The sequence below is a fragment of the Vulpes lagopus genome, chromosome 5, assembly GCF_018345385.1.
Source record: "Vulpes lagopus strain Blue_001 chromosome 5, ASM1834538v1, whole genome shotgun sequence".
In the NCBI taxonomy this organism is placed as follows: domain Eukaryota; kingdom Metazoa; phylum Chordata; class Mammalia; order Carnivora; family Canidae; genus Vulpes; species Vulpes lagopus.
The window spans coordinates 16,117,294-16,144,834 of record NC_054828.1 but is presented as its reverse complement, the minus strand read 5'-3'; the positions used below and the strand labels follow the sequence as shown (position 1 = coordinate 16,144,834).

The window sequence follows — 27,541 nt, the reverse complement described above, 5'->3', positions numbered from 1 at the left end:
CATAGTATATCTCTACTACTGAGATTCTCTTTAATGTCTCTCAGTAATGTTTTAAATACAGTTTCTTTTAGGGGCAACTGGGCAGCTCAGTCAGTTAAGCATGTGACTCTTGGTTTCTGCTCAGATCATCTCAGACTCGTGAGATTGAAGCCTGCATTGGGCTCAGTGCTCAGCTGGAGTCTGCTTGAGATTCTCTCTTTCCCTCTCCCTCTGTCCCACTCCCTGCTCATGCTCTCCCTCTTCCTCTGTCTCTCTCAAATAAATCTTTTAATAAAATTTAAATACAATTTCTTTTTGTATACTAACCTTGTATCTTGCAGGCTTGCTGAACTTAGTTGGTTCTAGTAGGTTCTGTTTTGTTTTTTTAAAGACTCTGAGATTTCTTACGTGGACATACATGTTATTTGCAAGTAATGGCAGTTTTACTTCTTCCCTTCCAACATTTATATATTTTCTTTTTCTTGCCCATAGTGCCCTGAATGGTACCCCCAATCCCATGTTGAATAGAAGTGGTAAAAATGGGCAATCTGTCCTATTCCTCAATTATATAAAGTGAAGCTTTCAGTTTCCTGCCCTTTCCTGTGGTATACGGCTTTTGCTATGTACCAGTGCAGGATCCTTGACCCAGGCCTGTTTCCTGCTCCTCTCAGGGAAAGTTGCAGTTTGGCTTCTGGTCCTCTTCCATCTGGCCTGGTATCTTTTCCTGGAATTGGTGGCCAGAGGGTTAACTGGCCTTCCTCCAGCAGTAGACTTGCTGTTCTTATTACTGGATGCAGGGCTTATGGTGGGAGCAGGGGGCTTTCCTTTCCACCCTCAAGGACAGAAGGCTTCTATCCCTTCTCAGTGCAGGTCACCTTTCCCTGGAACTATATTGTCAGGAGGGTTTCCTGATGCTTCTCTGGCAACTTAAAGATTTTGTTTCATATGAGCAAAAGTCCAAGGAAATAGGGTTTTGTTGCTTGTTCCAACGAAGGCATCTTTCTCAGGTCTTTTGTTTTATTTACTCCAGTCTTTTGTGAGCACTCCATGGAAAAGAACTTGTGAGTGCAAATCCTCTTGTGTCTGAGGCTCCAAATGATTCTAAGCTTCCGTAGTAGCTCACATTTGGCATTTAAAAAGTCCTTAAAATTTTGTCTGATTCTTCTGGGGCAGACATCATCATCTTTGTCATATGTCCCATCTCTCTCTGAACAGACTGTCACCATTTGTATTCTGTTCACCTGGGTGCCTTGCAACCTTACCTCTCTGCTGGACTCCAGAAATATATGATTTTGTAGCCGATTTATCTTTTTTTTATTAGAGTGGAAGGGATGTTGTATTCTGGCTTTCTACTTCCTACTGGATGTGGAGTTTGCAAATCTTTCATAAGCTCTCCACTCCTTCCAAATCCTAGCCTTCCTTCCATCTCTGGTATTCATCTGTTTCATGAAATCATTCATTAATGTTGTTTTCCAATAATCTTAGGATGAGGACTTAAACACTTTAATTTTTTTTTCCTAGCATAGGCTGAGCTGTCTTGTTTCAGACTTTACTTTGGTCTCTGTTGCCTTTATATCATTCTCTGCTTATGTAGACTTGTGCCCAGACCACTAGTCTGAGGATTGGTATTGTCCATGGGCCAGTTTTCACTGGTCTGGAGAGGAATGAATAAGTATGGATGATAAGGGTTTTATGGAGCAAATTGTATTTACTTCTTGTTTTTCTTCTGAGATTATTTGCTCTGCCTTAAAATGTCATTTTGAAATGAGATGATGTTAGAGTAATTGGTGGATATTATATAATACAATATTTTTATTAAGAAATATTACATACAAAAAAGTTCATGAAACATTTTAGCTTAACAAATTGTAATAAAACAGATACCTTTGTACATAGCACTCAGATTGAGAAAAAAAATCATTTGAACAGTTTAGAAGTCATCCCTTGGGGATCCCTGGGTGGCACAGCGGTTTGGCGCCTGCCTTTGGCCCGGGGCACGATCCTGGAGACCTGGGATCGAATCCCACGTCGGGCTCCCTGCATGGAGCCTGCTTCTCCCTCCGCCCGTGTCTCTGCCTCTCTCTCTCTCTCTCTCTCTCTCTCTGTGTGACTATCATGAATAAATAAATAAAATCTTAAAAAAAAAAAAAAAAAAAGGATGGAAGACTTAAAAAAAAAAAAATGGAAGTCATCCCTTGCCCACAACATGCTCCTACCTGATCAAAATCCTCCCTCTAGCCTGATTTTTATGATATTCATATCCTTGATTTTTCTGTAGAGTTTTGCCATCGAATTATAGTTCAGTTTTGCTATTTTGAACCTTGTGTCAGTGGAATCATACCATACATATTCTTTTGTATGTGGCTTCTTTCACTCAATATTATGCTTTTAAGATCCAGCCATGATTTTGTTGGTTTTTTGTTAATTTTCATTGCTTTATAGTGTTCCATTATTTCGAGTATGCCACAATTTGTCTAACTAAATATTATTTGTATGGCTTTCAGTTTTTAGTTCGTACAAATAATGCTGCTGTGAACATCTTGTATCTGTCTAGGGATGCACATTTCTGTAGGGACAGTGATTCTCAAGGTGCTTCCCCCCCCCCCCCCCCCCCAGCAGCTCTGACATCTCCTGGGAACTTGTTAGAAATGCAAATTATTGGACCTGTTGAATTAGAAACTGTAGGGGTGGGGCCAGCAATTTGCATTTTAACAATCCTTGAGCATTTTTACCAGGCATGCTGATGTTTGAGAAGCACTGCTGTGGAGATGTACCTAGGGGAGGAAATGAGGGGGCATAGGGAAGATGAGATTAATGGCAAACTGTCCTCCTAGTAGTGGTACCAATTTACATTTTTACCAGAGATATAGGAGAGGTCCAAACAGCACTGCATCATCCAAGTTGTCAGACTTTTTAATGGTAATTCTTCTCCACCACCCCCTTTTTGGGATTTTAATTATCTTTATCTATAAAATTAAAACATCGGTCTCTGGACAGTGACATCTAAAAGTCTGGACGTGGGATCCCTGGGTGGCGCAGTGGTTTGGCGCTTGCCTTTGGCCCAGGGCGCGATCCTGGAGACCCGGGATCGAATCCCACATCAGGCTCCCGGTGCATGGAGCCTGCTTCTCCCTCTGCCTATGTCTCTGCCTCTCTCTCTCTCTCTCTCTGTGACTATTATAAATAAATAAAAAATTAAAAAAAAAAAATTAAAAAAAAAAAAAAAAGTCTGGACGTGACTGGTCTAAATTAGTTCAGAAATTATGTCACTGTTTTTGCTTTTATTGCCAGTGCCTAGTATAGTGATAAGCACATAGAAAAGTGTGTATTTATCAAATTGAATTTTTGAATATTTCTTCGTTGTTAAGCAGTTTCTCCATCTTTTTTTAAAAAACAGTTTAATAGAGACCTAAAGTTCACTAAATAGATGAGTAATGCATCACCATATACTCTTTTTTTTTTTTTTTAGCTTTTATCACTTCTTTTTGAAGATTTATTCAAAAAATTTAATTCTGAAATGAAGAAGATTGCAGACCAGGTGATTCCTAAGCAAAGAGCAGCTCAGTTTGATGTTGTGAAGCACATGCGTCAGGACCAGATTACCAACGGCATGGTGAATGCCATTTCTACAGTAAGTCTTCAGTCATTTGTTTAGGGTTTCCTGACTTAGTTATACATCTATTCCATGAAATGGAACTTCAAAGCACTTTGGGAATCTAGGTTAAAAAATACATTTATATTTAAAGGATGTTAACAAATCACAGATTTTCTACTTTGAAATACAGTCTACAGTTTAAATGTTAATCATTAGGAATTTTGATACTGTGTAGCTTTATTGCCAATTATAGTCCCTGTTCTAACAGGCAGTAAAAAAAAACCGGTAACTCTTACATAGAGGGAAAATCTTTGAGTTTAACTGGTAATAGGCATTCTTTTAATGGATACTTCTTCCCATTTTTTTTTTTCTGTAATAAAACTGACATAGTGGGAGTAGGTTTATTAATGATAGCTTTTGTTCACAACAATACAAAATGTTTCATTTCATTGTAAGTTTATATTCCTAGAAGGGCTATCAGCTGTGTCTCACATGAGTGATGAATTCAGGCCTGGGCAGCTGCTATGTACGCAGGGCTCCTGGCTGTTCATAAAGGCTTATCAGATAGGTTTTTGCTCCCTTTCTTAAAGCATCATGACTATAGGTCTATCTGATGAAATCTAGTTGTGCTTTGTATGCCAGACATAAAACTGGTTTTATAGATGGGATTTCACCCCAACAGAAGAATAGTTTGGTATAACACGTTTATTCCTTTAACAATGAAAAGAATTAGTGGCAGACTTGCTGCAGTGCTCATCTTTAGAAACTAGCCCGTGAGTCCGTGTGAACAGCTCCTGCAAGGGACAGCTACCTCAGACTGGAGGTGAACCGGGCCTTTGTGCCCGTGTAGGCTTGTTATATTCTTGTGGCCCAGACGTGTCAGAAACAAGATCCCTAGATGTTTGAAGAAAAGCCTCCAAAGAGCACTTGAACTCACATTTGTTAGAATTACTTTTTCTTGCTTTCTGACCCATGAGTTTCAGGTTATGATAGCTTTTTAAAGTAGTTCTTTTGCTCCTTAGTACTCTGCTTTACCGCCTGGAGAAAACTACTTGTTGAAAAAGTTTGTAGCAGACCTTGTTGCAGGTATACCGCAGTGTGTAGGCAGCTGGAAGAGGATCAAATTCTAAAATTCTCTGTTACCATTAGGAGCATATTTTCAACACATAAGTTTTCTCAGAAGAGCATTTTTAGACTCCTTGTCTGTTTCTCCTCTCCCTTTCATTAGACTTGCACGGAATACTAGAACAAATCCTCTTGTTGGACATCTTGGCTTTACTCCCCATCTACTTCCTATTTGCCGGCAGCTGTGGCCTTCCTTTAGCTCTGTGTGGAATATTTATTTACCGTCCTTATGCCTACTTGCGGGACATCAGTTGGTTTACTGAGCTTACCCCCGTTCAGAGCAGAAAAGGAGTTAACTGAAAAAGCAACATGTGTTTAACCGGTGGAATAAATATGTTTGCTCCGTTTCTTCGCTTTGTAATGGATAGTTTCTTCCTAGAATTTAACTCTTTTCCACATTATCGAAAAACTCAAGTTTCTGCAATGATAGCTCTTCCATAATAATGATTAAACTTTAGTGACCCTGGGAATGCCCCCAGGGTTACAAATTTTAATTCAAGCAGATTACCTATCTCCTCCTGAAACTCTAGCAGTTTTTCTCCTGTTAGGGTTTTTAACCTAGGATCCATGGGTCTTCCCTGGAAGTGGAATGTGAAATTTTGGTTCATGGGCCTACCTGCATTTTCCCCAAGAGAACAGACATCTCTTTCATCAGATTCTCAAAAGAAAAATGAAGAGCCACCATTTAGTAGATGTAATTTTTTTCTTTTGAATCGGAAAGATTATTGAATCAGTAATTTCTTTGACATTTTTAACTTCACTTTTCTAGCCATACTGTTTTTTCCTGTCCCATTGCCATGAATTGAAAATTTAACCATTCCTAACCTTCATCTTTAAATTACCTTTCAGAATAGTTAATGTGTATATTGGATACAACTATAAAGTAATATATTTAATATAACATGATATATTCAGTACGTACAAGAGAAACTAAATTTAATGTTCAAGATTTATTTCCTATGAATCTATTTTAAGATCAACATGATAGTCACAGAGAATATATATTATTTCTTCACGTGAATATATATATGCAATTTTTAGCCTTGATTAGGAAGCCAACAGTTTATTCATTATCCCTAATAACTGCTATTGGAGTCATTTTTCTGGTATTTTCTATTCGTGTATTTTCCTCTAATTAAGACAGATTTTGGAAGACATCCAAATAATGACATATTCCAACATGAAATTACTCTTTGAGCTACAAGCTACTTTTACTTTTACTTTTACCTTGTGTTCTATTAATGAGCTTATTGCTTCCAGTGGAAATCTCTGGTTGAACTGGTTTGTTCAGGATATTACCAGTACTTCAGAAAGTAAATGTTGCAGTGTGATAAGGTTGATATATCAGAGCGTTCTGACCTGGTCGCTAAACACAGGTGATATTCATTAAACCCCTAGAAAGCACCAGCGAATGACCTGACTCAATTTTCATTTTAATTGTGGTATTTTGATTTCTGAATATACATTATGGCTCTAATTTCACAAATACATAGTTCCTGTGATGAGCTTCTCAGAGTAACTGCAAAGTACCAGGCAACATACGAACAGATCAGAAGTGGTCTTATGTCTTTTTTTTCTCCTCTACAGGGAAATTGGTCTCTCAAGAGATTTAAAATGGACCGCCAGGGTGTGACTCAAGTCTTGTCTCGCTTGTCATATATATCTGCCCTGGGCATGATGACAAGAATCTCCTCTCAGTTTGAAAAAACAAGAAAAGTGAGTGGTCCTCGTTCCCTCCAGCCATCTCAGTGGGGAATGCTCTGTCCTTCGGACACTCCTGAAGGAGAGGTAAGATACCCGAGGAGTCTCTGCTATGTCATAGGTAGTACCTGTTGGTGATGTTCTGCTTCTACCTCCATTTCTCTGGGGCGTATCCTTTTTTGGGTCAGCCACTTATCTATCTGGCAGAGAAATAATTGATGCAGCCTGTTAGGACAACATCAGTGTCCATTTGAAAACCAGTACTGACAGGCATTCAATTTAGTATCTCACCTGATAGAAATACAGTCCCAGTTTTCTTACTTACTTTGGCTTATCACAAGAATCAAACCATGCAGTGAAGACAGGATAAGAATGTGAGGGAAAATGAAGAGACCCTCATCTTTGTTTGCAAGGATCTTTTTTAAAGCAACTCCTTATTTTCCTTAGGTGTACTTAGAGGGCATTAGACTTGCAGCCAACAGGGAGCACAGAACCAAGCAGCTTAAGTAGGTTTGCTTCTGACATACCACCATTTCTGCATCATGGCCCTTTCTCCCTCATGCTGACCATTGGTTTCACCGGATTCTGTTCATTGTAAACTTCTGGAAGAAGGAACTTTGTTAGGTTCACATTCTATCGCAAGCTCCTGGCGCAAGCCTCATTCATAGTAGATACCCCATAGATATCTGCTAAATGAATCAATACGTTAGTTATGATGTATAAAACATGTAAGTTCCAAAGTGTAGGAATTTGTTATGACTGGGGGAGGTGAAAATAGAAGTCCATATGAGTTAATATTTTTAGAAAATTATCATTCCTATCTTAATTTATCTTAAACCATATGGAAACTCACACTAGAATTTATGCAGTTTGTCACAGTTGCATAATTTTTAACCCTTGGGTTTTGGAACACTGAATTTTCCAGAGTTTGTTTCAGCTAACCTCAGTAAAGTACCTATGTTGTGCATCACTAGCAGATAATTTCAAAGAATCAAAGATACAGTCTTTACACATCAAAGATACAGTCTTTACACATCTCAAGTGTTTTGTTTTCTACTTCCTGTGTTATGCCCTTGTTCATATTTTGCCTTAAATTTTTTTTTGGTTGTATAAAAATATAAAGATATTTTATTTCTTTTTCATTTTGAAGTAATTTCAGTTGTACACAAAAGTTGCAAAAATAGTACAAAGAATTTCCATAGTGCCTAACCTAGATTCCCCAAATATGAACATCTTACATGACCATTGCTCAGTTATCAACCTTGTGAAATTCACATTGATAACAGGATTATAATCTGTAGATTATAGAATCTTACCTTATTCAAATGTTGCCAGTTATCCCACCAATATCTTTTTTCTGTCCTGGGATTACACATTGCTTCCAGTTGCCACGTCTCCTTAGTCTCGTAATCCGGAGCGATTCTTCAGTCTTTCCTTTGCCTTCTATGACCAACAAGCTTTATAGAGTACTGAGCATTGACTTTGTTGACTCTCTTATTTCCGGCCAGTTGTAGATTTTTAGGTGCCCACATCTATTACTATTTTGTTTTACTGTTTCTATACAGTGTCATCTTAATGACTGTGGTGTTTCATTGTCTGGGCATAACAGTTTACATAATCGGTTTCTTTTTTTTTTTTTTTTTTAAGATTTTATTTATTTATTCATGAGAGATACAGAAGAGAGGCAGAGACATAGGCAGAGGGAGGGAGAAGCAGGTTCCATGCAGGAGCCCAATGCGGGACTTGATCCCGGAACTCCAGGATCACGTCCTGAGCCGAAGGCAGACGCTTCATCGCTGAGCCACCCAGGTGTCCCTCTGTTTCTTTTTTTAAGGCAGCATTCATAATGCCATCCTTATTTGCCATTTCACGTAGTACTTTACTGAGCATTTCTGTGGCTAAATCTATGTTTGTATCCTTGCTTATTACCTTAGGATAAATTCTTCTGTGTATACGTTTAAGTCTTTTGTTTGAATCTCCAGACTGTCCCCCACAAGACTGTACTGCTTTGCATTGCCACCAGCAAAGCAGTGAGCTATTTTCAGACACCGTACCTTGTATTACTAATGGCCATTCTTAGAAATGACTTTTGTTTTTTAGGCATGTGGTTTGGTTAAAAACTTGGCCCTTATGACGCACATCACAACTGACATGGAAGATGGACCCATTGTTAAATTAGCCAGTAACCTGGGGGTAGAAGATGTGAATTTATTATGTGGGGAAGAACTCTCTTATCCAAATGTGTTTCTCGTCTTCCTCAATGGTGAGTGTATCAAGGAGACCTGTTGAGCCTGATCAGTCTTGGGGAGGTGGAAGGAAGCCATATCATCCAGGTGTTTAAGGACAAATAAACCTCAATTCTGGGTCCAGGGGGCCTTAATTTAAAGGTAGAAAAATGGTGATAGAAACTGTTATCCCACTGGCTGGGTCCTTAGGGTCTTAGAGGTCCTGCTGTCAGAGCCCAAGGTAGCATTGCAGAAGCTGGCTGCCTTCTGCCCTTTGACAGCTGTCAGCTGATCTACAGTGTATCAACGCAGTATCTTTAAGTTCAAGCTAAATATGTGAGACATACTGCAAAAACTGACCAGTCCTGACAGCAAGTTGACTTATATTCAGCCACTTGATGATGGACTGTCAGCAGCCTGTGGCAAGAGATCCCTCTCTTCAGTTCATGATTCAGTTGCTCCTTTCATCCCCTTCAGAGTCCTCCAGAGCCTTGGCAGCAAGTGTGTGCTCATCCTGACCGCCTGGCTCCCATGCTCTTCTCCCCTTTCCCCTCATTTCAGGGGCATTAGTCCCTCCCCGCGTGGGCTGGTGAGAAGCAAAACAGGCCTGCTCCCTGGCCACCTCATTCAGGAAATCCCAGTGGCTAGCACGGAAAGAGCTCTTAGTTTGCATTGTCATCCAGGGCACCTCTGAGTCCTCACATGGACCCTGGGGCACAAAGTCCACCTTCCTCATTTCGCAGTCCACCTTCCTCATTCCGCAGATGACAATGGCAGGAAGAGCAGTTGAAGAAGAATAGCGGTACTCAGTGCTGGGCAGAGCAGCTGTAAGTGTTTGATGGAAGATCAATTCATTTTGTCCTCACATCAACCCTTTGGAAGTGTTAGAACCAGTGTTTGAACCCAGGCAGTCTGGACCCCACATTCACAGCCCCAGCGTGGTGCTGACCAGTGAGGAAAATGAGGCTCACTTTTGCGACTTGGACTTGCATGTGGTAGGGCTGCTCCTCAACTCACGTCCTTGGCCACCCTCAGCTGCTCCGCTGTGTTGCCTTCCTGCAGCCTGTGGACTGGCTGCCCTGTGTGAAGAATAGAATTTTCAAATGAACTGCTCACTGCTGCTTTTCATCTTTATTGGGTGGATATTTCCAATTGAATAGATCTGGTATTTTGTTCCTCTAGCAAATATTCTTTCTGCTTAGGTAACATCCTGGGTGTGATTCGAGACCACAAGAAGCTAGTGAATACATTTCGACTGATGCGAAGAGCAGGATATATCAATGAATTTGTTTCCATCTCAACAAATCTCACAGATCGATGTGTCTATATTTCCTCTGATGGAGGAAGGCTGTGCAGGTATAAGTTGCTAAAAAAAAGAGTTTTTATGTGTACTTCTGAAAGAAATGTGCTTATTTTTGTTTTTGAATCCACTTTCACCTTTTTCATTGTTGAGAGGACTTCAGTTAGCAGATCCCTCATGAATATGCATGTGGGTGCTGAGGACCCAAAGATTAATGGGGGTCAGTCTCTGCCCTCAGAGAGCTCAGTCCACGGTCAAAGCATCAGTAATTACTAATAACCACCATGCTAGGAATAATGCTTACCTGCCATTACTGATGATTTCAGTAGACATGCCACATGTAAGGCTTTTACTACATTCATTTGTGTACGGGTGGATTACTACTTTCATTTAACAAACGAGGAACAAGATATAAGTAACTTACCCAAAGGTAGATTGTGACAGGTCTGTTCTTTACTTGATAGTCCTTATAGTTCATTTGACTCCAACAGTCATGATTTTACCCACTGTATTCTCCTCCTGTGAGCTGCACTTTAAAGGATGAGTGAGATGGTGTTACCCTGGACGAAGGAGGAAAGGAGAAAGGCTGGGGAATGTCAGGAACAAAACCATGGAGGCATGAGCACGTTGCATTAAACCCTGTGGAAAGCAGGTGCCTTCTAGTCACTCAGCACATCTGAAGGGCTTGTAATGCTCAGGTCCTGGCCAAGAGGTGGGGGCAGAGATGAATAAGACAGGGTGTCTGGTCTTTGGGGAACATTCAGGGACATCCGTGAGGATCTTACCTTGTCTCGTAAGCTTCTGTGTGTTTTACTGTGGTCATTCCTTGTGGACCTCAGGTAGGGCTAGGGCCCAAGTTAGTGAGCTGACAATGGCTGGGGTGGTGGGAAGAGCTTGGGCTTCGACGTCTGTTAGAGCGGAGAATAGACCACCCTTGTCTGTCGAGTAGCCAGCTTCTCCTTCTAGTTACCCTCCTCACTTTCCTTTAGGACCTGCTCCTCCCCGCTGGCAGTCTTCTCGGGACAGTCAGGTGCCCTCTCCTGCTCAACCAGAGGTCAGACATGTTATCCAAGCTAGGCCAGTCACACTCTCCTCAGAGAATTCGAATCCCAAATAGAATAACTCAAGGAATAAGTGGTTGGAACTGATTTATCCTGACAGCAGCATGTGTTGAGAGACTGCATGTTATTCCTCCCGTTCTGGAGCTTTGGGATCCTTTCCTTTGTGAGGCTGGGCATTTTACCTTTTTGATGTTTTGTTTTGTTTTGATTGATTTTTTGTTTTTGGATTCTTATCCTTGTAAATTCTTATACTTTCAGTAAATTCCTTTAAATTTTTTTTTAATTTTTATTAGTAAATTCCATTTTTGCTTACATTAGCCAGAATTGGTTTCTGTTCTTTGCAACCAAAGAACCCTAGGTGATGACATACCTGTTTGAGTCCTGACTTCTCACTTACTGACTTGCGTGGCTCTGACTGTATTACTTTCCTTGGCTGAAAAAAATGTAAATGATAATAATACCCCCTAGGACTGTCCTGAGAACTAAGTGGTAGACAGTGTGGTCAGGGCCTTGTAGATGCCAGGCATGTAGCAGGTGCTTACCTATAGCTATTAACATAATCAGTTCGGTTCGGTGGGGAAAAAAGTAATGTGTTCTTAGTTTTTAGGTTACTACTCTTTCTTGGGGTTTTTCTCTTTAATTACATCCAGTATATGATGGGATAGTCTAAAAAACAAATTCTTTTTTAGAAGTCAGTTTATACCGGCCTGGCATAGATCTGGACATACAGGTAGTTTATGGAGTAAGTAGAACATGAGTGAGGTAGCTGTGACCTGTGCCATCTCCTGCTCCCACGTCCGTCCCTGTCCTCACTTTTGAATCTCGTAGCCTCTGCTCCCTGTAGCCCTTGAATGAGGTAGCAGTGCTCTCTGCCTCCCTCTCAAGAAAAAGCCAAGATTTCGAGGTAATGTTGATTTCCATGAAAAGTTCACTCAGTTCATTTTTCAGCAACTTGTGTTCCCTTTTTGTAATTGTGCAGCCCTTCTTAACCGTTCAAAAGTGCTCATTAGTCCTCAAATAGTTATTTGGACTTTAGGGTAGAGCGCACAAGTGTCTGCTGGTTGCTCTCTCCTCTCTGTAAGAGCCGCTTATCCAAATAGCAACAGCCCTTGATGTCTTGGGGCCGCATGCCATCCTTTGTGTCCGTATTTCCTTGCGGTGGCGAGGCCCTCAGCAGCAGATCACCACTGACAGTTACAGGTTAATCTACCAGAATGGGGAGACTGAAAGCTCTCTCTACCTTAACACCCATTATCTCGCTAAAAATCACGATGTAAAAAAGCTTTATTCTCTGTGAACATGTAGCCTTAGGTAACCTGCCAGTGTAGCCCTGTGATGTCTGTCCACAAAGAAGCTGACGTTCACCAGACTTTCACTACAGGACACATTGTTATTCTCAATGACAATTCTCTGCCTGCGTCTTGGGGAGCAGGCCCCATATTTCCTCTGTGAAATCCTATGAAATGCCTTTGGTATGATGCGTTTATACTCTTTTAAAAAAATAAAGCATGAAGGATTTTGTTTCCTTTCTAGGTCTTATTATTTTTATTTTTGTGTTGCCTTTCCATTTAAAACAAGATATCTCCTAAGATAGTTGGAGGAGGTCCTGTTTGTGCATACATGTGCACACATACAAACATTGCTGGCGTGTGTGCCTATGCCTGTATATGGGAGAGAGAGTAAAGAGGCCCCAATGTATTTGCACATGCAGAGAATACCTGGTGTCCTCAAGGCAGTCTAGGAATCAGTTTGATTATATCCCAGCTTCCCTCATTTCACTATAGTGAACTTACTTGCTGACTTAATTCTTTTGAACTACTATGAATTTGTTTTTTTGTTTTTTTTTGTTTTTGTGTGTGTGTGTTTTTGGTTTTTTTTTTTTTCATTTCAGACCCTACATTATCGTTAAGAAACAGAAGCCTGCAGTCACAAATAAGCATATGGAAGAGCTGGCTCAGGGATACAGGTAAATGACCAAAAGCAAAACTTCTCACTCTGTAATATTTATTTATATAATTTAATCAGCAACAACATTATTTGATCTGAGCTTTTAAGAAAAGTGTATTTTCATTTTTAGTCTCTTAATTCCTCCCTACCAAATGTATCAGCCAGTTAACCCATTCCTCTCTGTTTGAACTTGGGTAGACTTTGTAAAATATTTACCAGTTTGTATCATGAGGATCACAGAGTGTTGGTGTAAATTAGCACACTATGAAGTAACAGGGATATATCAATGTCAGTGCTGGGTCTCTCATCATAGGGGCTCTTAAAAGTCATAGAAGATATTTTCAGAAGTGGGAACCAGATTAGGGCACATTGGTGGCTCAGTCAGTTAAGCATCCAACTCTTGATTTTGGCTCATTTCTTGATCTCAAGGTCATGAGATCCAGCCCGTGCCAGGCTCTGTGCTGTGTGTGGGAGCCTGGTTAAGATTCTCTCTCTCCCTCTGCCGCTCCCCTCGTGCAATACACCTCACTTTCTCTCTGTCTCTGTCTCTCTCTCTCAAACAAAAACAGGGAGAGGAGTGAGGGACCAGATTGACAAATACCATGGATGTTTTTGTTTCAATGATTTGCCTTCATTCTGTGATCCATGAATAACATGTTTCAAGCATCCCAATGTATGGTACTTTCTGGGAGAGAAAGGTGCTTTGGATATAAATGAAAGCTGGTATCCTCCATTATCATACATAAAGCATTGCAGTAAAATTTATTAATTATGTACATTTCACCAATATTTTCCCAGGAATTTTGAAGACTTCTTACATGAGAGTCTGGTTGAATATTTAGATGTGAATGAAGAAAATGACTGTAACATCGCACTCTATGAACATACAATTAATAAGTAAGTAATAATAACAACCATAATTAACACCTGTTCTGATTATAGAAATCACCGTTTCATTTCATCTCTTCTGTTGTGTTCCCTATTAGTAAGATCTGTTAAAAGTGTACTATCCTTTTATAAAGTATAACCTATCATTTGTCTCAATGTAGGATTATCACAAAACTGCTAACAATCTTCAGACTTAATTATCTTTTCTATTCATTTTACACTTAGTATAATAATAATTATTTTTATTTATTTATTAGAGACACAGAGAGAGAGGTATATGTTTTGAAAGGAAGTGCTTCTCTGATTCTGAAATTTGATAACTGTCAAAATTGAAATAATGGATCACACTATGGAAAGATGGATTTCTCTCTTCTAGAGAAGACATCTGATTTCTTGTTTATACAGGAGATTTCTCTCTTCTAGAGAAGACCTCTGATTTCTTATTTATACAGGAATTCCATATGTTTTGTGTTATAAGGATGTCTCTAAACTTATATGCAGTATAAACAAGAAATAGTAATATGTTCATGATATTTCAAGAATAGTAATATTTTTAGAAGCATCTGTTCTACTTGGAATACATTATAAAACATTTATATAGCTTTCTGTTTGCTGTGTGTGATTGGTGGTACTACTTACCTGAAACTGGAGTTTTTGTACTTTTATTGTTAAATAATTAGGGAGTTTGATACACCATTTAATAACTATTTTAGGTCTTCAGTCAAGAAAGTACTTTTCTGTTTTCCTGCTACCAAATGAAAAATGTACTACTTCATTAGTTTCTTATTATAATTTAGTAAACATTGATTTTCAGTCAAAATCTTTATTCCTTAAAGGTATGACTCTAACAAAGTACTATACTCCTCATTTGAAGATTGAGTAAAATACAAAGGAGTATGTTGGTAGTATGTAGTAACCTTGTGTAGTGTAGTGTGTAGTAACCCAGTGAATAGGAATCCGTCCTTCTTGTTTCTCAGCCAGAAACCTCAGTTTCAGCCTTGACTCCTCTATGCCCACATCCAGGCCCTTAGCTTATCATGTCGACCTTCAGCGCTCTCATCTCTTTCCACCCCTCCACCTACCACCCTCATCTAGGCCTCTGCCATTGCTTGCGTGGGGACTTGCAAGAGGCTCCTGACTCTATTGCACTTGTTCTCATATAGTCTATTCTTCATCGGTGAAAGTGCTTTTTCCCCTTCTCTTCTCAAACCCCCAGTGGGTTTCCCTCTCCTTTGGAAATCCTTACAGATCTGCCTACCCCTCCTGGTACCTGCAGCACTATCTCCTACCTCTCCTCTTTAACTGCTTCCTCACACCTCAAGCGTGTTTCTGCCTTAGCATCTTTGCACTGGCTGTCCCCTCCCTGGGATGCTCACATCCTTCATGACTCACTCCTTCACCTCCTGGTCTTCCTCAGAGGTCACCTTCTCAGTGCTATTTCCTGATGACCCCAGTTAGATAGATACCCCTCCTCTGTGCACCCTTTTCTCTGCTATATTTTTCTTTTTCTTTTTCTTTTTTTTTAAATATTTTTATTTATTTATTAGAGACACAGAGAGAGAGGCAGAGACACAGGCTGAGGCAGAAGCAGGCTCCATGCAGGGAGCCTGACGTGGGACTCGATCCTGGGTCTCCAGGATCAGGCCCTGGGCTGAAGGCGGCGCTAAACCGTTGGGCCACCCAGGCTGCCCTCTGCTGTATTTTTCTAATGCTTATTACCTTACAATAAGATCTATAAAATGTGTATTTTATTGACTTATCTGTGGTTATTTGTCTCTCCACTAGAAGCTTCACAAAAGCAGATTTTTCTTATTCACTGTTATAAAGGAATGCAGCCATTAGTATCAGCACCAATCATCCAAATACATTTTGTTTCAAAAATAGAAAAACTGTGGTATTCTGTAATTCATCCTTGTGACCTTTTTTTTCAATGTGGACATGCATGAAGTAAAAAGATTGAGCCCCCTTCTTCCCCATCCTACTGAACTCCAGCCTCCAGACATCACCAGTGCCAGTGGTTTAATGTATACTCTTCAGTTTTTTCCTAAGTGAATACAAACATATATACATGACCTCAAGGCAATGTATTTCAATTATCTTCATTTTTAAAGTTAGCATCATTATCAACTTTATCATTCTAGATATTTTTCTATATTAATGTCTACTTGTATGTTTATATAAATATATTACTTTAATTTCTTTATATTACATTGTCTGACTACACATAGTTTATTTAACCTATTAATGAATATTGAGACGCTTTCCAGTTTTTCTGCTGTTGCAAACAACAGGTTACTGAGTCTTCATTTGAGCCAAGTTTAAGGCCCTTATACACATTGTCTAGAAAGTCTTCTATTTCCTGTTCAGGACAGAAGATTATGGTGGTTATCTTTTTTAATAGTATATCCTCTTTTGTTTGACAAAAGTCAAAATCCAGAGCATTTAGACTTTGAATAATTATTAGGTAGTGTATGATCTCATTTTATAAATATTGTGTTACAAAAAAAGAAGAAACTTAGGTCTGTATCTTGTTCATTTTCAGCTTGCTTGAATCTGTACATCTGAAAAAATAGTTTTTATTTATATGGGGCAATTGGCCCATATTGTCAAATTGGCCAATATTTAAACAAAATGATACATTTAAAGCAAACTCTGTTTTACTCTAGGCCATAAAATGTCACTATAAGCTGTTTCTCTTTAAACACACACACACACACACACACACACACACAAAGAAAACAAATCCTAGCCCTTTCCCTCTCTGCTGACAAAGGCCTAACATGTCTGAGAGAGTTGGAGTTCTGCTAGATCATAGGGTCAAAACTATCTTCTTCAAACAAAGAGCTGCGTGGAAATCCTCTGTAACTAAACTAGGGACATAATTCATACAGGTATTGAAGAAAAAAAAAACTCAATGGATAAGTGGGAGGTCATTTGCCACGTGCGCTGCAACTAATTTTCCACAAAGGGTTGGATTATCTTGGAAATCCCTTGTCCTCACAGGTACTATAAACCATTGAAATTACTGAAGTTATGCCTCACGAGTACTTGAAGAAGGAATATAGGGGGTCAGCAGACTGCACAGACACTACATGTGATGTCTGTTACTTCCAGCAAGATCCAGAAAAATCTGGCTGCCCTTCCCCTTTGAAATACCTGAGTTGCTATATCAGTTAGCCAAAACTGGGATTTTTACAATAATATGTTACAAAAGCAGCCACAATTTTAACACCTACTAGATAAAGTCTTACTTTATATCCAGTTCCTACAGCTGAATTGTCCAAAAAAATACCATGCAAGCCCATACACTGAAGTTTTCCAATAGCCACACTGAAAAAAGCAAGAAGAACCAAATGAAGTTAATCTTAATAATTTTATTTAACTCACTCTATCTAAAATATTGTTATGTCAGCATGCAATCAGTATAAAAACATTGAGTTTTTTTTTTTTTCCTATAAGGCTTCAAAATCTGCTGTGCACTTATAGCACATCTCAATTTGAAGGCTACATGTTTATTGGAAATACCTTATCTGATCATAACATTTACAGTTGAAAAATAGATTCACAATTGTAAGTTGTTACAAACATAACTCAAAGGCTTTTGAGTAACTGAACTGAGTTATTTAAATTTGAGTTTTTAAATGTAAAGTGATTAAGTTAAGTAAAATAAAAAATTCAGTGAAAAGTGCTGAACAGCCACACTTAGCTGGTGGCTGTGGTCTTGGTCCCGTTAGGTCTATGGTAACTTTCTGAAATGGGATATATTCTTCTCTAAGATGGTAATACAACTTTGCCATTGACACAAGTTGGAGAAGTGAAGAAAAGCAGCCCACTAATCCATGTCGATATCAGTTTTACTAGCATCAGATTTTATTGTTCTTGAGGTTTTATATAAATTACTTACATATTTTTTATATATAAATTTTCATAAACATTTGTATAAACTTACACATTTTGTTGGGGCCCTTTGGGGACCTTGCTGATAATATTTTTATGACCTTTAAGAGAGATTTATTTTGGTCCTTGGTTTCTAAAATGTCTGATTCTTAATTAACTTGACAGGGATACCACCCACTTGGAAATTGAGCCCTTTACTCTCCTTGGTGTTTGTGCTGGCCTCATCCCATACCCTCATCACAACCAGTCCCCAAGAAACACATATCAGTGTGCCATGGGGAAGCAAGCCATGGGTAAGATTTCCTTCTTGAACTTGGTTCTAAGTACTTGAATAAAAGATTTAAGTCTTTATTTTTACTTTACTAGTATTAAATGTTTGGCTAAGTCAGGCATTGCTAATACCCAAGTGTCACTAACCTCAGAGGGCTTGCAGATGCCCCTGCCATATCTAAAGCATCAAAAAAAAAAAGGAAAAAAACCTCTCGAACTTATTCCTTTGACCAAACAAGGGGATGTATAATAAATGTCACAGAATGATGATGGGGTAAATATAAAGAGAAAAGCTCTATAAAGCCTCTATGAAGTATAAGTTGTGAACCAGGAGAAATGGAAGCAAGAGCAGGAAAACACAAGTTTTGAGGGAAGAAAGGGAAAGGGAATAGAGCCAAAGATGCACAGTGTGTATTAGAAGGCATTCATGATGGTCTCGGTGATAGTCATTGAACACATTACATCCTTGCAGTTCTCCTGTAGCTTCTGAAACATCCAGTTCATGTTACACCAAATTCTGAATTCATTTTCCTTCCTTCCTTCCCTTTTAATTGATTATCCATTGCTAACACTTACTGAGCATCATGGATAGACCAGATGGTGAGGCTAGAACCTGAAAATGGAAGGGAGAGAGAGCCCTGTCCCCAAGGAGTTCACAATCTAGTAGGAGAGCCCAACAAGTATTACTGTAGTTGAGTATATATGATAAATGCTGTAGTAGACCAGCAGCTAAACTCTTGAGGAATGAGAACAGAAAGATCACTTGAAGTTAGAGAGTAGATTGTTTCTGAAGAATAGAACTAAACAGCCTTGAAAGACCTTGAGTATTTTTTATAGGCATGGAAATAGAAGCAAGCATTGCATGGGGATCTTGGTGCTTTGGTATGGCTTTAGTAAACATAATAGGAATATAGACTGTACTGGAGAGGTACCACAGAATAAGGAGCTTGGGTTTTATATTGAAGGTGATACAGAGAGGCTACAAGGCCAAAAAAACAAAAGTTTTGCTTATAAACTTCTTTGGAAGTGTCTTTAAAAATAAGCTTAATACACTTATTTTCATATATGTCTATGATGTCAATATGATTTGTCATTTCTGGTTTAAGTATGCTACAGGGGGCTTCATGAAGAAACTAAAAGGTTTTTGCATTGCCTTTGGGTAACAACCAGAATGCATTTAGCTTCTCAGTTACCAGCAATCAGCTGCAATTGACTATGGCTTGACGGTTAAGGAATCCTCCATCTTATCCTGGAGTAAACAGTGTGTATTTCTTTTCTGAGTTTTTATACTCTCCTTTTGGTTGTCAAAACATGTTGTCCTGCAACCATTTACCTGAATGATGTAATGCTTCCACAGTTTGGAATAATTCCCAGTGGGAAAATCTAAACAGCGGCTCATCAATTTCGTCTTTTCCATTCATCCTCAGCAGCAGTGTAGTGATTTCCCGCGTGTGCTTGTGACTTGCTAACAAGTTGAAATATACAGTACTGAACCCTGTGTGTCATGAAAGGGCTATCACTTCTATTGGGTTTACCAAACCATTTTGTTTCATGATGTGAATCCTGGCTGAAACAATACACCTTTTGTGTAGAACCTTCAGAATTAACGGAAGACTAATCACTTCATCACTAATGCCACTCCTTGGTTGTGTTTGAAGATTAAAACAGAAAGGGCTACGAATTTATCTCCACTTGGTGAATCTTTTTTTTTTTTTTTTAATAAAGAAGTGACTTGAAGGAAAGAAATAATATTTTTATTTTTGTAACTCCTCACCCTACAAAAAAAAGCCTTTATTTTGTGGCCATGAGTATCTGAAACGTTTGGTTAGTTACCACACACAGTTAAGCAGGATCAGTGTGTACAGAAAGCCAATTCAGTGTCTGTAGAGTTCTTTTGTAGTTTTCTGTGTGAAGGTTTTTTTTCTCGTTTTGTTTTGAGTGTCATTTGCAATTCATTGTCTGTGTTTTCTGAGGTTGGTGTATTCAGCTGCTCTGACCCTGGGTCCTGCACATTTAGCTCCTTGGATACAATCCTCTGACGTTACTGCTGACGCTAGGAAGACAAAAGCCACTGAATATCTTAAGTAATAAAAAAAAGGCTTTGTTACTGTTTGTTATTATAAAACACCTGACTGGAAAGAAAAGCATCAAGATAAAAGTACATTCAAAGTTGGCACATTACATGACCACATTTCTCTTTGGACACTCAAATAGCTGCAGAAGTACTGAGCGAGGTCTGTATGAAAAATCACAAAAGGAACAAGGCCGGCAGAGGGAGAAAACCCACAGCAGAAACCCAGGTCTGTAAAGCAGACCTGGCACTTTGAGTTGGACTTCTCTGAGTTATTTTAATTCCATGCAGTCTTGGCAGCTGATAACTAAAAGGCACGTTATCCCATTTTAAGTATGAGCCATTACTAAAGACTATATACATCTCAGAGATTCTGTGTGAATGTTCTGAAGTAATATTTTAACTGCTGTTCATCCATGAGTCCATGTGGAAAATGGAAGACAGTAGCCCAGAATTAAATCATTGCATATTCTAACCAACCTGGAAGATTTGCTACCTAATTTTCACTACTAACCGCCTCCTGCCCCCAGTGAACAGAGTGATGAAATGAGAGAAAGTCATTTTTCTATCACTATGAAGGAGACCAAGACAAGCACAAAGTGCAGACTAAAAGCCTTACCTTGTATGTGAGAGAATGAGTTCACTTTAGTAAACATGAAACACCAGCTGAGATGTTTCTTTTTCTTTTCTTTCTTTCTTTTTTTTTTTTTTTAAGATTTTATTTATTCATGAGAGGCAGAGACACAGGCAGAGGGAGAAGCAGACTCCCTCCGGGGAGCCTGATGTGCCCTGAGTCGAAGGCCAACACTCAACTGCTCAACCACTGAGCCACCCAGGCATTCAAGCAGAGGTGTTTCTTAAGTCTAGGGCTCTTTCACTTGTTGATAAAGTACAAGTTTCCACATTACATCTTACTGTGCTACTGAGGAACACCATATCCTTGGATATGGCTCTGTTGTGACAAGGTTCAGAACAAGAAGCCAGGTAGACATGTCTGGAAATGGCCAGGTCTCCAGGTCAGTCAACACTACAAGTAAAAGTTGTTTGTTGGAGCTGCATTGTGTGTACCTTTTGGCACCAGATGCCATGTCCACATGAGTCACACTTTCATATCCTGTCCATTTTATTAGTTGGCAATCCTCTAGTGGAACACTTTTTCCTGGTTAAAAGGATCTTTCAGTCACTATCAGCTCAGTTAATGAATATGCATCACATACCTCCCCTAGCCATGGCCTCTTCCCAACCCCCCTTCACCTCCAAATTGCTGGGACTTTTTTTTCCCCCCTTTTTTTAAAGCTCAGGAGCTAATGCAGCTTTTGTTTTGTTTTGTTTTGTTTTGTTTTGTTTTGTTTTGTTTTGTTGCCATTAGATTCTGTTCCAAAGCAGATAGTTCCTTCTCTTGTATTCCCCACTTTACAGTAGGATGGGATGTCAGGAATAGCCCAGAAGGATTTGAGGTCTTAAAAACACATAATATATAAAGATCCTCATAAAATTTTCTTTCACTGTACATCTCCTTCCTCTGTATGTCATCCAAATTTCTGTTTGAATTTTTTTTAGAATATTTATTCTTTATCCATTTGGTGGATAGAAAATGGAAAGATGTCTTGGCCAAATTATTCCTGACAATTATATTTTAGAATCTCACTATTGGTTCAAAAAGAAAAAATCATTGTAGCTATTTCAGATGTAAGATGATATGATATTTCCTGCGATTGGGAAGTTAATAATAAATACTTGTGAAGATAAAAGTAAAATGTAATTCAGTATTTAAGGTTAAAATTAGAGGCAGAGGGACCCCTGGGTGGCTCAGTGGTTGAGCATCTGCCTTCAGCTCAGGTCGTGATCCCGGGGTCCTGGGATCGAGTCCCCATCAGTTTCCCTGTAGGGAACCTGCTTCTCCTTCTGTCTGTGTCTCTGCTTCTCTGTGTCTCTCATGAATAAATGAATAAAATCTTTTCAAAAAGAAAAAAGGATTAGAGGCAGAATGAGTGATAGCACAGGGTCAAGGGGTGTGTGTTTATTACTACTACTGTTGTCAATAGTATCATTAGTGAATATTACCACATATTGACTACTCAAATGATCATAGTAACCCTGTCAGATACAACTTTGTTTCTGACAAGGAAAAGGAATCCCACTTTGGTTGAGTAACTTAAAAATATTACATTATGTCTTCTGTGCACAACATAATGTAACTATAAAACTTAAAGTAGCTGTCCATAAAACTTAAAAGATTCTTCTCGGTTGAAACTAACTTCTTTCCTCACTTTTTCCCCTTCACTGTGGATCATGACATACTAAGTGTCAGTGAGGATGTAGAGCAGCTAAAAAGTGCATGCTTTCCCTGCGAGACTGTAGAATAAAAGCACTTTGAGGACAGGACCACATCTTTGTTATTTATTACTATATCCTTGGTGCCTAGCATAGTGCCAGCTCAGTAGGCTTAATAAGTACTTAATAAATGTTTCAACAGCAAATTAATATCTGAGCACATTAAGGTTGTTAAGAAATTAGGTACATATTTTTGAGAAGAATCTTTGAAAAGAACTAAGTTGGAAAGCTTATATAACCTGATTTTAAGCTCTGCTATAAAGCCAGTGTAACAAAGACAGTATGATGTTGACGTAAGGGTGGACGTATAGATCAGTGGAACAGAATCAAGAATCCAGAAACAGACCCACATTTCTGTGGGCATTTGATTTTTAGTGAGTGTGTCGGGACAATTCTAGGGGAAAGGAAACTGTTTTCAACAAAATGTATATATGTGTATCTATATAGAAATAAATGAGCATCAACTCCTACCTCATACCATACAAGGAACTAACACAAAGTGGATCATAGCTCAGAATGTAAGAGCTAAACTCATAAAATGTGTAGCAAGAAACCGAGGCAAAAGTCTTCATGACCTTCCTTGAATGACCTAGGTCATTTCTTAGAACTCAGAAATCACAGGTTATGACAAAGGAAAAAAAATAATTTAGACTTTCTCAAAGTTAAACTTTTGCCCTTTGAAAGACACTGTTAAGAATGTGAGAGACATTAATCCACAGAATGGGAACAAGTACTTGCAATATATACATCTGAAAAAGGATTTGTGTCGGGTACATATATAGAACTCTTCAATGATAAGGCTACTTGGTTAAAAGATGGCAAAAAGGAGGGATCCCTGGGTGGCGCAGCGGTTTAGCGCCTGCTTTTGGCCCGAGGCGCAATCCTGGAGACCCGGGATTGAATCCCACGTCGGGCTCCCGGTGCATAGAGCCTGCTTCTCCCTCTGCCTATGTCTCTGCCTCTCTCTCTCTCTCTCTGTCTGTGTGACTATCAAACAAATAAAAATTTTTAAAAAATGGCAAAAATGAAAACCAGACACTTCAGTAAGAGTAATAGGAATGACCAGTAAACTCATGAAATTATGTTCAATGTTATTAGTCTTTAGATAAATGTAAATTTAAACCAAGACCCACTCATTAGAATGACTAAAATTGAAAAGGTGGACATACTCAGTGTCAGTGAGGATGTACAGCAGCTGAGGAGTACATACGCTGCTGGTACAAACATAAAAAGGTATAATACTGTGGAAAACTCTTACGCAGTGTTTTAGGTTAACTGTACCCTAGGAAACCACCCAGAAATTCCACTCTGGTGTATTTATCCAAGAGAAGTGAACACACACAGTCTTATGTGTGAATGTTCATAGCAGCTTTATTCACAAGAGCCCCAAACTGGAAACAATTCAGATATCCATCAGCAGGTGAATGGGTAAATAAACTGTATAAACATGTAGTGGAATAGTTCTCAGTGATAGCAAAGAATCAAGTATGATAGAGCCACATGGATGGATCTCAGAATCATTATGCTAAATGAGAAAAGCAGCACAAGAGTGTCCATACTGCAGGATCCCATTCATATAAAATTCTAGAAAATGGGAATCCCTGGGTGGCTCAGCGGTTTAGCGCCTGCCTTTGGTCCAGAGCGTGATCCTGGAGTCCTGGGATTGAGTCCCACTTCGGGCTCCCGGCATGAAGCCTACTTCTCCCTCTGCCTGTGTCTCTGCCTCTCTCTCTCTCTATGTCTATCATGAATAAGTAAATTTAAAAAAATCTTTAAAAAAATTCTAGAAAATGTAAACCGTAATGATAAACAGCTGTGATTGCCTGGGGTCAGGAACAGAGGGAGGAATATTTTGGGAGTGTCAGAAATGTTCTAGATCTTGGTGGTGGTTTTACAAAGGCATAAATCTGTCAGAATCCATTAATATGTATACTGTAAATGAGTAAAGTTTATATATTTAATAATGTTACTATTTTTTTTAAAAAACTGGGCAAAGGAAGACAAGAAAAATAGTTAAATGGATAAAACTTCATCTTATTTTTTTCAGTATACATTTCCTAAGGTATTCCTAAGCTGTATGTGTGCTTACTAACCTTTTCTCATACCACCTTAAAATAAAAAACTTCCTCACTATTTTAACCTACATTTAATGTACCTTGCTGTGCCAACCTATGACTTAAGAAAGTTATGATCAAGAAAATATGATTTTTGTAAAAAAGATCATGTCCTGGGTAGTAAGGAAATGAGTTTTTAGTTATAACACTGAAGACTGCAATTACAGCAAAATGGAGCAGTAGAGGGAGAGCCCTGCTTACAGATATTCTCATTGTGTTAGTTATTATGTATGTGCAATGCACTTTTTAAGGAAGTTGAAAATAGTAAAAGGCATCCTACTTTAAGCATGTGCTTTAACCAGACTAGTCTTTTAATTTCTGCATGACATTTTCTCAAAAAGAGCTTGCTTACTGGCAAAATAGTCATTTAGGATTTTTATAAAAACTCTGGGGTATGATGGCATTTTGAAGTTTTATAATACAGAAGTCCTCCCAGCTTATAAATCATGTTGTAACCAACACACCCGTCAGGACTGCTAAAAACATATATACATGTGGACTCCTACAAGTTCTTTAAAAAATCTTTAAGGAAAATTTCTAATGCAATCATAAGTGCCAGACATTTGCTAAACCATTTTGCTGTTCATCCACTCAGTGGTCAGGTCATTTGTGATGCCTGAGAATTACGTTCTGGGCCTGGTAGCACAATTTATAGCAGGATCCAATCTCTTTCACCATTGTTTAGAGGTGCAGCCATTAATGCTTCCCTGCTGCATAATAATGCTTGTCTCAGGTTTCAGAAGCTGTGTTTGGCAGCCTGGTGGGACATTGCTTGAACCCTTGTCTCAAGCTGGGTGAAGTATACAATTGAAGCTGAAATCTCAACATAAATTTTAAATAATTTCATGTAAGAGGACAAACTTATTGTCAGTGAACTTTACCATGATCCAGGGAACAGTGATTTTATTTCTAAAACAGTAAGTGATCTATTACCAGGTATCCTGGCCAGTTTATTAGTTGGCACTAAAATAGCATAAATTAATTAGCAATGTATTGCTCGTGTAAACTCCAGAAAAAGTTTGAGATTCAGTTTAGCTGTTGTTTTTCAACTCAACCTTGATAAATTTCCTAGAGATTTAAGTACAAATATATACTATCACAAAAAGAGTATAATTACATTTCATTTACTGACATTTATTGAGCATCTAGGTGTTTATACCCTACAGATTTCATTATTTTTTTCAGTACTCAAGGAGTACCATATTATTTTTGCTGCCTGCATAGGTTCTTTTCATCCCTGAATGGAAATCACTATGATTTCTTGACATGAGTACTGAGTTTTGGTATCTGCTTATCTTGGAGCTTAACTCCATTAAATAACACTTAGGCATCTTGAGGTATGTGGGTGTTGAGGATGTGTCTCTATGGAAGCATGTGCAAGAGAACAAGAGACCTAAGGCTACCTTCTTAGCCACTCGAGGGAAAAGAAGAGATGTCTGGGAGAAGTTAACGAGGCTCAGTAGCTTACGAATAAGTTTACTAGTCAAGCAAACATTAGTCCCCATTTTAAGGTCTGTGAATAGGAGAGTATATTGTATTCACAAGACCAAGAGAGTGAAACCCTTTTTTTGGGTGCAGATCTTTGAACCTTAGTGAACCCCTATAGGGTAAAAGAAGAAAGGACAACATTCTGATTTCACTTCTAGTTGATAGTAACAACCTTACAAGGTCCAATCAAATGGGAAACCTGATTGCTAAGGACCTAAAAGCCTGTACCTGATTGGACAGGACCCTGGATTCCTAAGGGGGAAGGACAGTTCCTTTCCCCATTTTATCTCCAGTGTGTGGGGCACAGAGTAGGTGTTTATTCACTGCTTTGTGAAATGAAGAGTTAAGGAGATGAGTAAATCCAATCTTCTGCTTTCACTTTCTTCCTCTTCTTTCCTTTTGTCCTGCTTTCTTTTTTATTTAGAACTTTTGTAATGATTGATTTCTTTTTATGGAATGTATCTGTTTGTCCTACTGTATAAGCTCCTTTCCTGTCAACATTGGGTGTGGTTTCTAATTATCTTCCTACAGCAGCTGAAAATGTGTCCCCAACTTAGCAGAACTGAGTGCAGAACTGTTGACTTCCCTGTGAGATTAACCAGTGGAGACTGGTAATTCCTAAAATGGGGTCAATTGTATAAATCCAGTAGGTTGAAGTTATTTAGTTTAGAATACATTGGGTGTGATTTTTCTTTGTTGTAGAACTATTAACATTACCAAGAAAAATTGCTTTTATGTGTTGTTAGGCACTGTGAGAGTATTGTTTTTGAAATTTTTTTTAAATGTTTAACCTGAAGGTTTTCTTCATGTTAATCAGTGAAATGAATATGGGTTGTATTTTTTTTTCATATCTGTACTCATGGCTACCTAGTTATTTGACATAATACAATGTTGCATTTTGCTTTCTCCAATATCAATGAAGGTACCATTGGATACAACCAGCGGAACAGAATCGATACTCTCATGTATCTACTAGCATACCCACAAAAACCCATGGTTAAAACAAAGACCATTGAGTTGATAGAATTTGAGAAACTGCCAGCTGGACAAAATGCAACAGTTGCCGTGATGAGTTACAGCGGCTATGATATTGAAGATGCCCTGGTTTTAAACAAGGCGTCCCTGGACAGGGGTAAGTGGGTTTTTAGAGTTCTGACACCAGAGGTGCTCTGCCCAGAAGAATTAGGTATGAGGACAGTCAGTTAAAAATTACCCCGGGTCAAAATGTTAACATTGATTTTAAGTAATTTGAATTTTATAACATACAAACAGGAGGCAATTAGGTTTCAGTGTTGACTTTTGTTTTTTTATGATTTTATTTATCTATGAGAGACAGAGAGAGAGAGAGACACAGGCAGAGGGAGAAGCAGGCCCCGGCAGGGAGCCCAGTGTGGGACTCGATCCTGGATCCCCAGGATCATGCTCTGGGTCGAAGGCCACGCCTAAACCGCTGAGCCACCTGGGCTGCCCCAGTGTTGACTTTTTTAGTGAATATTCTTACATAGAGGTAATTTGTTAAATGTGTTACTAAATGTATTTTTTCTTT

The 27,541-nt window shown here is 38.8% G+C and overlaps 1 protein-coding gene across 5 annotated transcripts in view; it reads left to right on the top strand.

Annotated features, from left to right (window-relative positions):
* POLR3B (RNA polymerase III subunit B) overlaps nt 1-27,541 on the top strand; it is a 108,652-nt gene that overhangs the window by 42,215 nt on the left and 38,896 nt on the right. For all 5 annotated transcript variants that reach the window (XM_041756120.1, XM_041756123.1, XM_041756122.1 and 2 more), the window contains exons 13-20: nt 3,449-3,610; nt 6,287-6,487; nt 8,501-8,663; nt 9,828-9,981; nt 12,878-12,952; nt 13,732-13,830; nt 17,884-18,011; nt 26,918-27,127. In XM_041756120.1, the coding sequence (XP_041612054.1) occupies nt 3,449-3,610; nt 6,287-6,487; nt 8,501-8,663; nt 9,828-9,981; nt 12,878-12,952; nt 13,732-13,830; nt 17,884-18,011; nt 26,918-27,127 (1,192 nt within the window). The remainder of the gene's footprint in view (nt 1-3,448; nt 3,611-6,286; nt 6,488-8,500; nt 8,664-9,827; nt 9,982-12,877; nt 12,953-13,731; nt 13,831-17,883; nt 18,012-26,917; nt 27,128-27,541) is intronic.